The 13,541-nt window shown below is 42.4% G+C and overlaps 1 protein-coding gene across 5 annotated transcripts in view; it reads right to left on the bottom strand.

Annotated features, from left to right (window-relative positions):
* The window catches only part of FAM114A1 (family with sequence similarity 114 member A1), a 61,230-nt gene that overhangs the window by 41,026 nt on the left and 6,663 nt on the right, over positions 1 to 13,541 (bottom strand). The window contains exons 1-3 of one of the 5 annotated variants that reach the window (XM_073563002.1): positions 13,094 to 13,280; positions 8,943 to 9,229; positions 5,034 to 5,121 (exon numbers count right to left, since the gene is read on the bottom strand). In XM_073563002.1, the coding sequence (XP_073419103.1) occupies positions 5,034 to 5,121; positions 8,943 to 9,221 (367 nt within the window). In that variant the 5' untranslated portion in view covers positions 9,222 to 9,229; positions 13,094 to 13,280. Of the gene's footprint in view, positions 1 to 5,033; positions 5,122 to 8,514; positions 8,802 to 8,942; positions 9,230 to 13,093; positions 13,281 to 13,541 lie in introns of those variants that run through there. The other 4 variants (XM_073563003.1, XM_073563001.1, XM_073563004.1 and 1 more) reach the window with 4 other exon arrangements.

The raw sequence follows: 13,541 nt of genomic DNA, 5'->3' as shown, positions 1-13,541 counted from the left end.
AAATCCCCAGATCTATGTCCTTCTAAAAAATCTAACAATAACTGTAAGATACAATATTGTTACGCTCCAGGAAGACATCCAGGCCTCTCTTGAACCCTTCGACTGAGTTCACCATCACCACCTCCTCAGGCAAGGAATTCCAGATTCTCACTGCCCTAACAGTAATGAATCCTCTTCTATGTTGGTGGAAAGACCTTCTCTCCTCCAGACGCAGAGAATGCCCCCTTGTGACCGTCACCTTCCTTGGTATAAACAGATCCTCGGAGAGATATTTGTATTGTCCCCTTATATACTTATACATGGTTATTAGATCGCCCCTCAGTCGTCTATTTTCTAGACTAAATGATCCTAGTTTTGCTAATCTCTCTGTGTATTGTAGTTCCCCCATCCCCTTTATTAATTTTATTGCCCTCCTTTGTACCCGCTCTAGTTCCATTATATCCTTCCTGAGCACTGGTGCCCAAAACTGTACACAGTACTCCATGTGCGGTCTAACCAGAGATTTGTACAGAGGCAGTATAAAGTTAACATTTTTTTCATGGCATAGTGTCAACCTCCTAGAGGCAGCAGCACACACCCACAGTTCCTGTGTCCCCCAATGAGACGAAAGAGAAATGAATGATTAGTCCAGGAGGAGAAAGATGCAGATTTCTCTGATAAGATATATTACGGTATATTATTTTCATGTGTACTATTAATTTATGAAAGAAACAAAAATAAAACAAGGTTACTCTTCAAATATTATTGAGTTATAAAGAATGTCATTGCGGCTAAAAGTGATACAGATATATACAAATTGAGAATAATATGGTATTTCAATCAAGTTCTAGAGTGTAATCTAAGGTTACATTCACACGTCCTTTATAGTGTTGAGCATTCCGATACCGCAAGTATCGGGTATCGGCCGATACTTGCTGTATCGGAATTCCGATACCGACTTCCGATATTTTTTCAATATCGGAATTCGGCATCGGAATCGGAAGTTCAGTTGATTGACGGCCTGACGTCATCATGATGCGCGGTGTGTGCGCATCATGATGCGCCGTCATTTCGGGCCTTCCGGGGGTCTCTGCCGGCCTGCCGGGGGGCTGTGCCGGCCTGCCGGGGGGCTGTGTGGACTGCCCGGGGTCTGTACCGGCCTGCCGGGGGGCTGTGCCGGCCTGCCGGTGGTCTGTGCACCCTGTGGGGGTCTGTACCGGCCTGCCGGGGGGCTGTGCCGGCCTGCCGGGGGGCTGTGCTGATGTCCGGGGGTCTGTGCAAGCATCGTCCGATGGGACTACAAGTCCCATCTGGCGATGCCTGCTACCATGACAGTGATTGACACATTAGCCAATGATGGGACAGTAGTAGTCCCATCATCCGGCTAATGTGTTAAATGTTAAAAAAAAAAAAAAAAAAAAAAAAAATACTACATACATACTACATACATACTACATGCTACATACATACTACATATATACTACATACATACTACATACATGCTACATATATACTACATACATACTACATGCTACATACATACTACATACATGCTACATACATACTACATGCTACATACATACATACTACATACATACTACATACATACTACATATATACTACATGCATGCTACATACTACATACATACTACATACATACTACATACATACTACATGCTACATACATACCACATACATACTACATGCTACATACATACTACATATATACTACATGCATGCTACATACATACTACATGCTACATACATACCACATATATACTACATGCATACTACATACATACTACATGCTACATATATACTACATGCATGCTACATACATGCTACATACATACCACATACATACTACATACATACTACATACATACTACATGCATGCTACATACATACTACATGCTACATACATACCACATATATACTACATACATACAATACATTCATACAATACATACAGTACATATAACATAGAGTAACATACTTACCAATACTTGTCACATTGTTCCCCGAAGCCATTGTCGTCTACGGAATAAATATTAACATAACAAACCACAAAAATACTCACCCACGATCCGAAGCAGTCCACGAGTGTGTCCCACGACGATCTTGGGTAGAGAACTGCAGCATCAGATGATGCTGCCGTTCTCTACGGGCTGCAGGAATCCAATGACGGAAGGTAGGTATCCTTCCGCACTGTATTCCTCCGCCACTTAAAAAAAAAAAAAGTCCCTAGTCTCACTTTATGCCATTGCTGCGTGGGAATTTCCCACACAGCAATGGCATAAAGTGAGACTAGGGACTTTTTTTTTTTTTTTAAGTGGCGGAGGAATACAGTGCGGAAGGATACCTACCTTCCGTCATTGGATTCCTGCAGCCCGTAGAGAACGGCAGCAACAGCTGATGCTGCAGTTCTCTACCCAAGATCGTCGTGGGACACACTCGTGGACTGCTTCGGATCGTGGGTGAGTATTTTTGTGGTTTGTTATGTTAATATTTATTCCGTAGACGACAATGGCTTCGGGGAACAATGTGACAAGTATTGGTAAGTATGTTACTCTATGTTATATGTACTGTATGTCTATGTATGTATTGTATGTATGTAGTATATATGTGGTATGTATGTAGTATATATGTAGTATGTATGTAGCATGCATGTAGTATATATGTAGCATGTATGTGGTATGTATGTAGCATGTAGTATGTATGTAGCATGCATGTAGTATGTATGTAGCATGCATGTAGTATGTATGTAGCATGCATGTAGTATATATGTAGTATGTATGTGGTATGTATGTAGCATGTAGTATGTATGTGGTATGTATGTAGCATGTAGTATGTATGTAGCATATATGTAGTATGTATGTAGCATGTAGTATGTAGCATGCATGTAGTATATATGTAGTATGTATGTAGCATGTAGTATGTATGTAGCATGCATGTAGTATATATGTAGTATGTATGTTGCATGTAGTATTTATGTAGTATGAATGTAGCATGTATGTAGTATGCATGTTGTATGTATGTAGCATGTAATTTTTTTTTTTTTTTTTTTTACATTTAACACATTAGCCGGATGATGGGACTACTACTGTCCCATCATTGGCTAATGTGTCAATCACTGTCATGGTAGCAGGCATCGCCCGATGGGACTTGTAGTCCCATCGGACGATGCCTGCACAGACCCCCGGAGCCTGCACAGACCACCGGCAGGCCGGCACAGCCCCCCGGCAGGCCGGCACAGCCCCCCGGCAGGCCGGCACAGCCCCCCGGAGCCTGCACAGCCCCCCGGCAGGCCGGCACAGCCCCCCGGCAGGCCGGCACAGCCCCCCGGAGCCTGCACAGACCACCGGCAGGCCGGCACAGACCACCGGAGCCTGCACAGACCCCCTGGCAGGCCGGCACAGCCCCCCGAAAGGCCCGTACAGACCCCAGAGAGGCTGTACAAGGGCAGGAAAGGGTTTTTCTTATTCCGATACCGGAAGTCCCATAGACTTGAATGGGACTTCCGGTATCGGAATCGGCGATACCGATACTTTTTTTAAAGATCGGCCGATACCATCCGATACGATACTTTGAAGTATCGGACGGTATCGCTCAACTCTAGTCCTTTACCATTTCTACAGCCATAAAAAAACATGACCGTTTTTCTACCATGTATCTTCCACATTTTTCTCACCTGTTTTTTTAAAAATTGAAGGATGTGGAATATCTGAACGTTTTTCCATTGACACCAAGCAATGGATTGGTTAACTATGGATTTAAAATAAATAACTTCCATTTTTCATCTGATTTTTACAGATCAACACAAACTGATCTTCAAAATCTGATAAGACATGCACTAAGTTTAAGGACAGGTTCACACGAGCTTATAAACGGATAAAAGAATCATCAGTTTCATATAAAAATCTCGGATGATTTTTTTCACACTTATCATCCGTGTGCAATCTGTTTTTTTATTTTTATTAAAGCAGTTACTAATCTACAATACCATTTGCAGCTTCCTATGTTACAGAACTGCAATGTAAAAAACGTTTGCTGTATGGATTTTCCGTAGGGATCTGTTTCTTTCTGCACACCCATAGATTGGTCTGACCTGACATATGGAAGACTCTAGTGCATGCTTTTCTTACATACAGATTCGGTCACCAACAAACCAGATCCACTAAATGAAGGGAAAAAAAAAAAAAAAAAAAATCAGCTTACCGCTACACCGTCAGCAATATCGCCATACGGTTGGTGCCTGAAATCCACCAGGTCGGCACGCCTGGTAGTACAATGCAAAGAAATTTGGAATCCAGCACTAGAAAAATGAGTTCATGTAAATATAAAAGTTAAATTTATTGAAGTAACTCCATTAAAAAGGTATAAAAAAAAAATCCATGCAGGTATGTAGGTACATAGGAAATTCTAATTTATTGGTACGCTTATATGTCCACATGTAATTTCTTTTCTTCATTTATGTTTATTGAATTTCCTTAATGATATGTGTATATATTTGTTGTTACTTTCATTAAGTCATGTAGGAGTTCCCTTCTATTTGGTTTCCGGGAACTCGGGTGCCTATTTATACACCAGTTTGAGTCATATGTATTACCTATGAATAAAGACTAAGTTGTTAAGAAACAGATAACGTTCATATGAACCTATACATGGATTTTTTTTTTCTTAATGGTGTTACTCCAATAAATTTGACTTTTATGTTTACATGAATTCATTTTTCCGGTGCTGGTTTCCAAATTTCTTCTTCCCCATACCTTACCTCTTTGCATCAGAGCCTTTAAAAATGAATTTGTGAATGGTTCCATTAAACTCTACAGGTCAGTGTGCTATTTAAACATGGAAAGCAGACAGATGAGATATTGCAGCTTAAGTTTCAGACCCACACCGTTGACTAGAGGCTTCTTGAAGGCTGATTCAAAATCCCAGTCTGTATGTTCTAGGCTTATATTCCGGAATTCTGAAGAAATTCCGAGCCTTAACATGGCATTGGTGGGAGAGTCGGGTAACATAGCTGTGTGACCAGCTTTAGGTGAACTTACCTACGGTTGCACTGGCTGATGACAGAAGAGACTTGCCCCATGTTCCCCAGGTGCTCCAAGTGCTTTCCTTAGGAGACATCTCTGGATCCTAAAACATAGAGGAGAGATTTTTCTGAATAACCTGTACATTTTGTTATAGAAAATAAGTATTAGGAACTTGTGTTATCCTGTGCTGTAAAGGCTCTAGGTCCTCATTCACACATCAGTGTTCCAGGTACATTTTCCAATCTGTGTTTTTCACAGATACAACACGTACGCATTATAGTCTATGGGGCTTTTCACATGTCCATGGTTTTTCATGGATCACGAGTCCATGCAAAACTCATAGAGACATGCCATTTTTTCCTCCGATAGCATGGATGAAAAAGTCCAATACAAGTCTATGGGTCCATGAAAAATAGATATAGCACACGGATGGCATCAATAACCAGTCCGTATTTAATTGCAGATTTATCGATTTATTTATCCATCCATGAAAAACACTGACGACACACTGATAGTAAAAACATACACACGCAAAACAGTTCTACCAAGTAGGGATTTGTTAATGAGCCCTAAATAAAGATTTTTGGCACTCAAAATGAAATCTGTTTCTTGATAGTCTTCATTCTGGGTCAAGAGAACCATGGGACAGTCTGCTGCCACCTGGAGGCTGACACTGTTATTACATTCTAAATGGAAAACTGGCTCCTCCTCACCAGACTCTAGTTTGCCTCATGCTCCCTCCTCAGTTTAGTGATAAAGTAGTAGGAAAAGAAAAAAACAAAAAACAACATAATAATAAATAATTCAAATTACACAGAAAGCAGCAATATAAATGCACGCCCAACCGGGATGTTAATGGTGGGTGGTGCTGTGAGTGTGTGAAGACTATTGAGAATCAGATTTTAAGGCGAGTACCTAAAATCTTTATTTCTCGGTCACTTCATTGAGGGATACAGAGCCACAGGATGTCCTAAAGCTGTCCCTGGAAAATAAATAAATTTTATCGTTACCATTAAATTCTTGACTCTTGCTCAGGCCGAAGCCTGAGCAACTGCCACCTTCAGAATCTTCTTGCCAAGGCTTGCATCCGAAGAAGCAAAGGCGTGGACCATGTAAAATATAGACTGTACTGATGACCAAGTAGCTGCTTTACAGAGTTGCAGGACCGATGCTTGGTGCCGAACTGCCCAGGAGGCCCTCACTGCGTATAGTGTGCCTTGCATCGCTTGGAAAACTGATTGACAGGTTGGTCACACTCGTCAAATATAGTGTTTGACAAGTGTGACCAACATTTTACTATAGGCATAGGCAGCATCAATAGTAAAAGTTAGGATGTAACAAATAATAAAAAAAAAAAAAAAAAATATTGTTATTCTCACCTTCCGACGGACCCCGATCTGCTCTGCGGCGCTCCCGGCATCTTCCGGTCCCAGTAATGCTTTGCGCAAAGGACCTGAGATGACGTCACACTCGCGAGAGCACGACGTCATCGCGGACATTCGTGCAAAGCATTAGGCTGGGTTCACACGTAGCGAAACTCTCGCGGAAATTACCGCGAGAATTTCGGAATTCCATTCCGCGGGAAAATCGCATTTTAAATTCCCACGATTTTCCCGTGGAAAAACTAGCATTTTGCAAGCGTAATTAGCTTGCAGAATTGCTAGCATTTTCCAAGCGATCTGTAGCATCGCTTGGAGAACTGATTGACAGGTTGGTCACACTGGTCAAACATAGTGTTTGACCAGTGTGACCAACTTTTTACTATTGAGGCTGCCTATGCAACATCAATAGTAAAAGATAGAATGTAAGGCTGCATATCCGCATTGTGATGTACAGTAGCCTTAAAATCAATGGAAAAAAAAAAAAAAACCGCTGTGCAGCCGCTGCGGATTTTTCAAAATCCGCAGCATGTTACTTCTTTTGTGCGGTTTTCCATCTCCCCTGTCACCAAATCCGCATGGGGAAAACCGCAGTGGAAAACTGCACAAAAACCGCATGAAAAATGGAAGAAATCCGCCGGAAAAATGCAGGTCATTTGACCTGCGGATTCCTTCCATTCTGCGCGGAAAGATCCGCAGGGCAAAAAAGTACATCTACGCTCAGCCTAAATAATAATAATTAAAAAAAATATATATATTCTTATTCTCAACTTCCGACGTCCCGCACAGCCTTCCCGCCTCTCTACACGCTCCCGGTCCCAGTAATCCTTTGCGCGAATTACCGCGATGACGTCCGTTCTCGCGGGATCGCAACATCTCGCGGTCATTCGCGATGGCGTCGCGCGAATGACCGTGAGACTTGGCGATCCCGCGAGAACGGACGTCATCGCTCGCAAAGGCTTACTGGGACCGGGAGCGTGGAGAGAGGCGGGAAGGCTGCGCGGGACGTCGGAAGGTGAGAACAACAATATTTTTTATTTTAATTCTATTTTTTACAGGGATATGGTACCCACAGCCCGGAGGACAGTCTCCTCTCCTCCGGACCGTGGGTACCATCCGCAAATGTTCTGCTTACTTTTCGCATGATGTGAACAGCCACATGCGGAAAGTAAGCAGAACAATGCATTCCTATGGGTGTGGGATCACCGCGATTCCGCAAAATTAATGAGCATGCTGCGTTTTTTACCGCGAAGCAATTCCGCCGCGGTAAAAACCGCAGCATTAGCACAGCATTGAGGAATCCCATAGGAATGCATGGGATGCTTAATTTTCGCGGCAAAATCCGCAGCGGAAACGTGAAAAAAACGCCACGTGTGAACTCAGCCTTACTGGGACCGGAAGATGCCGGAAGCATGGAGAGAGGCGGCAAGGACTCCAGTGGCCGTCGGAAGGTGAGAATAACAATTTGTTATTTTTACTATAATTTTTACAGGAATATGGTACCCAGGGCCTGGAGGACAATCTCCCCTCCTACAGACCCTGGGTACCATCCGCACATGAAGCGCTCACTTCACGCATGGTGGGCATAGCCACATGCGAAAAATGAGCGTTTCAATGCAATCCTATGGGTGCGGAATCCCCGCGATTCCGCAAAAAGAATCAGCATGCTGTGGATTTTTCCGCTATGCGATTCCTCAGCAGAAAAATCTGCAGCATTAGCATAGCACTGCGGAATCCCATAGGATTTCATGGGATGCGTTCTCGTGGTGATTCCGTGCGTAAAAAACGCAAAAAAAACGCTACATGTGAACACAGCCTAACCCTAAAATGAGGTGCTTTGGCCTTCACTTTACAGGCCGGAATGATGGCTGTTCTAATCCAATGAACAACTGCTGCCTGCAAGGGCCGTTTGGTATGACAAACAAGGAATCAGACTCTCTAAATGGGGCGATGGCTGATAAATAGCAACACATGGCCCTGACAACATCTAATTTGTGCAGAGCCTTCTCGACTGGATGAGATGGCGCAGGACAAAAGGAAGGCAAGACAATGTCTTCGTTACGGTGGAAAGCGGAAATTTCCTTGGGGAGGAAAGACTGAACAGGTCTTAACACTACCTTATCGTGTTGCAGGTTGAGGAACTGAGCTTGACAAGACATGGTGGCAAGCTCCGATGCTCTGTTAATAGGAGGTGATGGCTACAGGAAGAGCTACTCTACAGGCAAAATGAAGCTCAGAAATCTCTCCGAGAGTCTCTAATGGTGAAGACTTAAGAGCATCCAAGACTAGATTAAGGTCCCATGGATCAAGAGGAGGCCGAAAGGGTTGGCTAGCGGACTATACACAACTCAGCATTTAGAGAACTGGAAGATCTGCAATAGATAATTCAGGGATTTTAGCAAGCAGCCTAATAAGTAATACATGACTGGAATCAGCGTCTCTGCCCCTACATCATGCTGTACTCAAAATGTAGTAGCAAAACCTGATGAAAGACACCCTTTAAGCCATATGAATATATCCTAAAAGACTTCAAATGGAGACATACTAGATGTTTATGCTCCTCATGATCAGCCTTGGAGTCAGACGTTGGGTCTAAGTTCACAGTGTCACAACATTCCTCTGGATTCGGTTGGGAGTGTTTCTCTTGAGATGCTTGCTCTTCATAGTTCTGCGCTGGTTCAGCCTCTGGGATGTTGTGTGGTTCCACATTTTGAGAACTATTTTGGGAGACCGATTCCTCATTACTGCTTAGAACAAGAATGTCAATCTTCTCTGGCTCAGGTCCAGTGCTCGTATCTTCTACTTTGACACCTTCATTTGACATTTTGCCTACTGAGCATACAAAAAAAAAAAAAATAAAAAAAAAATAAAGAAAGACTGTAAAAATACTAATTGGACTTAACGGCTAAGTAATTAACAGGAAGTCAGAACTGTGGCTGCCGCTCACTTCCTGTTAATCGTCCGAAGGCGGGGAAAGAAGTCTGCGCTGACTGAGCGCAGGGCTTACGTGACATAAACATGTCACAGTGCCGGTACGGGAGGCAAGAAAACTCAGATTGAGAAGAAAAGGTTGTCCTAGTAGTGGACAACCCCTTCAGCATCCACAATTTAATTTAGCAATACCTTACATACCAATCATGTAGGCTCAGACAAGTGAGCCTTTGTCAGGTACAACAGTGAAATGACACAAAGCAATTCATACACACTTGTAAGTGGGTGAAGATACAGTCAAAGTTACCAGTCATACAACTAAAATACACAAATAGTTAAAACTTGCATCAATTACAATATAGAACTAATGCCACCAAGAATGCAATCAGGTAATGTCCTCAAAAATCTATTTTTTCATTTTACTTCAGTGATGAAAAAAATTCTGAAATTAATACACATGCTGTCTATAGGAGGCATGGACCTGTCTTTAGGGTTGTCAAGTTTGGTCTGAAAATTGGACATCTCTCCATCACTGCTTTTGAGGAGCATTGGTCAACAAAACAAAAGTGGATATGTAAAAAGACTCAAACTATTAGGTTTGGCAAAAAAATTAAAAGAATATGTAAGCAAGGGTCTAAAGCCCTCCCTGCATGTTAGATACGATCGTTCAGCCAATAGTTGTCTCTTACAACAAGTAGGCCCACAAACACATTAAACAGCTGGTCAATCCCGCAGATAACCAGCCTGATCAACCCAAGTTAGTCTAATAAATATGTGAGATTTAACTCGGCCACGGTTCAGTAGAAATATACCGCATCTTGTCAGACTAGGTTAGTACCTGTGCTTGTAACCTATCACCAGATGAATCATATATTGTAGTAGCACTGTGTCAAGGTGGAGTTATAAATTCTGTTATCCTCGTGACAGTGCTGAATACAACAAAATGGCACTAGTGTTTGCTGTATCCCATGGTTATGCCAAAAACAAAAAGGAAGGGGATTGACAAACTTATGTAATAATTGCAGAGTGCAAACTAGACCATCTTAAAGTGCACCAGACTTCTCATCTCAGTGGCTCATGCTGGATTATACAGTGGGTGAAATAAGCATTGAACATGTGACCAATTTTATACGCAAATAGGTTTATAAAAGGTGCTAATGACATAAAATTCTCAACAGATGAAGGTAACAACCCATACAATCCACACAGGAAAATAAACCAAACTATAGATTTCCATAAATTAAGTTATAAGTAATAATGAGAAATGACATAGGGAAAAAGTATTTAACACACGAAGAAACAGAGGTGCAAAAAGCCATGAAAAGTCATGACACCAGCTAAAATCCATCAGTACTTAGAAAGCAATCCTGCCACTTAGTGAAAATAATATCAGCTGGTTCAACTGATGGCCTATAAAAAGGTATCTCATAACCAAGGTGCCGAACAAGAAACATCTCATGATGAGTAAAACCAGTGAGCTGTCTCAAGACCTTTGCAACCTTATTATTACAAAACATACTGATGGAATTGGTTACTTAAGACTTTCAATAGAAGTGGGAAATGGTTGTTCAACCAAATGGCATACGGTGCTCAGGAGTAAATGAGTACAATATAATAAAATTTAAAAATACGGCACTCGAAAGTATGTTGCCAAAAAAGAGTTTATTTAAAAAAAAACGTAAAGTGACTCGATGAATTCCAGATAAACAAATCAATGTTTGGGGCCTTTATCAAGATATATCTGTGGTTAATGGGGTCTCGCAAATTTGCAACATAGAACGCCAATTGGTAGCTCAAGAATGAAAGAAGAGACCAGGTATTGGTGCAGCAGGGTGATGGCGCTGTTGAAGACTTTAACTAAAACTACTGAAGGTTCCGGGGAGCACTGTTGAGGCCATAATCCAAAAGTGGAAAGAACATCAGCTCACCATAAATTGTCCATGACCAGGAATCCCTGCAAGATGTCAGACAGAGGAGTGAAACTAATTATTAGAAGAGTTGCCCATGAGCCAATGACCACTTGTGGAGAGCTACAGAAAGACCTGGAATCAGCAGGGGTATGCACTCTCACCATAAAAGGTTCCATTGCTGAACAAAAAGCATGTTAAAGCACCACTCCAGCTTTTTTTTGTGTTGCGCTGCTGGAGTGGTGCGTTAAAGGTCTCTGCGGTTGGCTTTGCAGACAACTTCCTAGTGCTTCTGACTCTTGGACCCAGTGGCAACCTCCCCCAACTCTAATTGGCACACCTAGACCTGGGGTGTTTATAGACTTCCTGTCTGCTTCTGAGAATCGCCGGTGATATTTCCATTTTCCCCTGTTGAGGCTTGGAGCTATAGCAGTTTGCTATCTTCCTCTTTGGTTCTGCTGGAGGACGTCTGTGTTACCTCTGTGGGTCTACCCTAGATAAGTATTCCCCTTGTTTGTCTATCCCAGCTGTTGTTAGTTGTAGTGGGGATTGATTAGTGCCTACCCCGTCCTTCCCTAAGCAGGGCTTATTGCCAGGATCAAGCAGGGATTAGGTTCCTGCTTGGCGATAGGTGCAGAACCTATATAGAGGCGTTTAGGGCAGATAGAATGATGTTAGATCTGCCTAGGGGTCCCCACTTCCCCCTTCCTTAGTGTTGGGTTCCCTTCCCCTCATCCCTTCGTGTTGCACTTAGTCTTTCCTACACTGTGCGTGACAGGTTAGCACGGCAGCCTTGCAGTGCTGGGGTCCTGGGTTCAAATCCCACCAAGAACAACATCTGCAAGGAGTTTTTATGTTCCCGTGTTGGAGTGGGTTTCCTCTGGTTTCTTACCACACTACAAAGACAATACTGATAGGGAATGTAGATTGTGAGCCCCAATGGGGACAGCGATGAAGATTACGTGAATCGCTGCGGAATTAATGGCGCCATGTAAGTGAGTAAATTAATAATACAGGATTAATGAATCTGTATGGGTCAGCGAATCGTCTATTTAAAATGACGGCACAAAACCTGTCAAATAAAACTCTAAATAAATATGGAACATAGCATTTACTCCAGAATTTCGTCTCAGGTTTACAATTCTGTTAGTAAGTCTTACCCAAAGAATTAGGAAAATCTCCATGTATAATTACACCTTCCAAAAGCTGAGAAATCTTTCCTATTTGTTTTCCTTTGCTAGGATCAGCAAGTCACGTCTGCACCCAGGACAGCGGGAGCGAAGTTTACAGGATAAACACAAGGATTAGTGAGCACTGAACGCTCGGACTTCATAAAGGAAACATTATAGGGCACTGATAGTCTAGGCACGTGTGTACACTCAGGTACAATAATATGTATTCACCCCCCATCACTTCATCTTGTTTCTGGACTCTTATTTATTTAGACATTTCTTAAATGCCAATTTTCAGAAAATAAGGCTCCACAATGATCTAAATATTTAACAATACTGAATGTATCATTAAGCTGAATGCTATTTTGCAGGGAGTTAAGAGTATACTTGCAGTCCTATGTAAAGTCACCGACGTGATATCAAAATAAGAGGAGCCAAACGGTAAACTGGGCTCTGCTCCATCTGCATCTAAGTAAATATTTATCTATGTACATTGGCAATATAGGATTAGCTGTATGATGCCCACTGCAAATATCGCCGCTGTACGTCGGTCCGGCAGAATAAAACTTCTTTAAAACTTTTAAAACTTTCATATCCCCTAAAAAAAGTTATATCAATTTCCTCTTTTTAACGTGAATCCTCTGTATTTGTGCTGGTGAGAGCAGCGTAACCCTACAGCCACCTACCTCTCAGCGGCCAGATGTGATCACCAGCAGCCACACACTGCCACGCCGCATGCTCTGCGCTTAACCCTCCCCATGCTGGACACAATCAGCTGACAGGAGGCTTCAGGCCAGATCCTCGCCCTCACACACCAGCGATGGCTAAACTCTATGCACAGCAGGAGGGGCTCAATAACTGCAGTGGGAAAAAGTCTCAATTTTGTTCCACTGTGTAAGGGTTAATGGCCAAGCTCTCCGCCCTGAAGCCCTACAATGGTGACTGATAAAGTTATTGAGAGAGGAAAAAAAAATAAGTAGACCCATCCCCAGACAGCAGAGGAATTGCCTGGCTGTAACTGTGGACAGCCACATTTTAACTGGACTCTGGATATGCTGTGACTTGTAGTTCTACTAGAATTAGACGTTGCCTTGGAATGAATTACTCATTATTTCTATTCACAGAACTGTTAAT

Source organism: Dendrobates tinctorius, unplaced genomic scaffold (genome assembly GCF_039654945.1).
Source record: "Dendrobates tinctorius isolate UK_male_01 unplaced genomic scaffold, ASM3965494v1 ptg000376l, whole genome shotgun sequence".
NCBI lineage: Eukaryota > Metazoa > Chordata > Amphibia > Anura > Dendrobatidae > Dendrobates > Dendrobates tinctorius.
The sequence above is the reverse complement of the archived record's forward strand: the minus strand, read 5'-3'. Positions and strand labels throughout refer to the sequence as shown.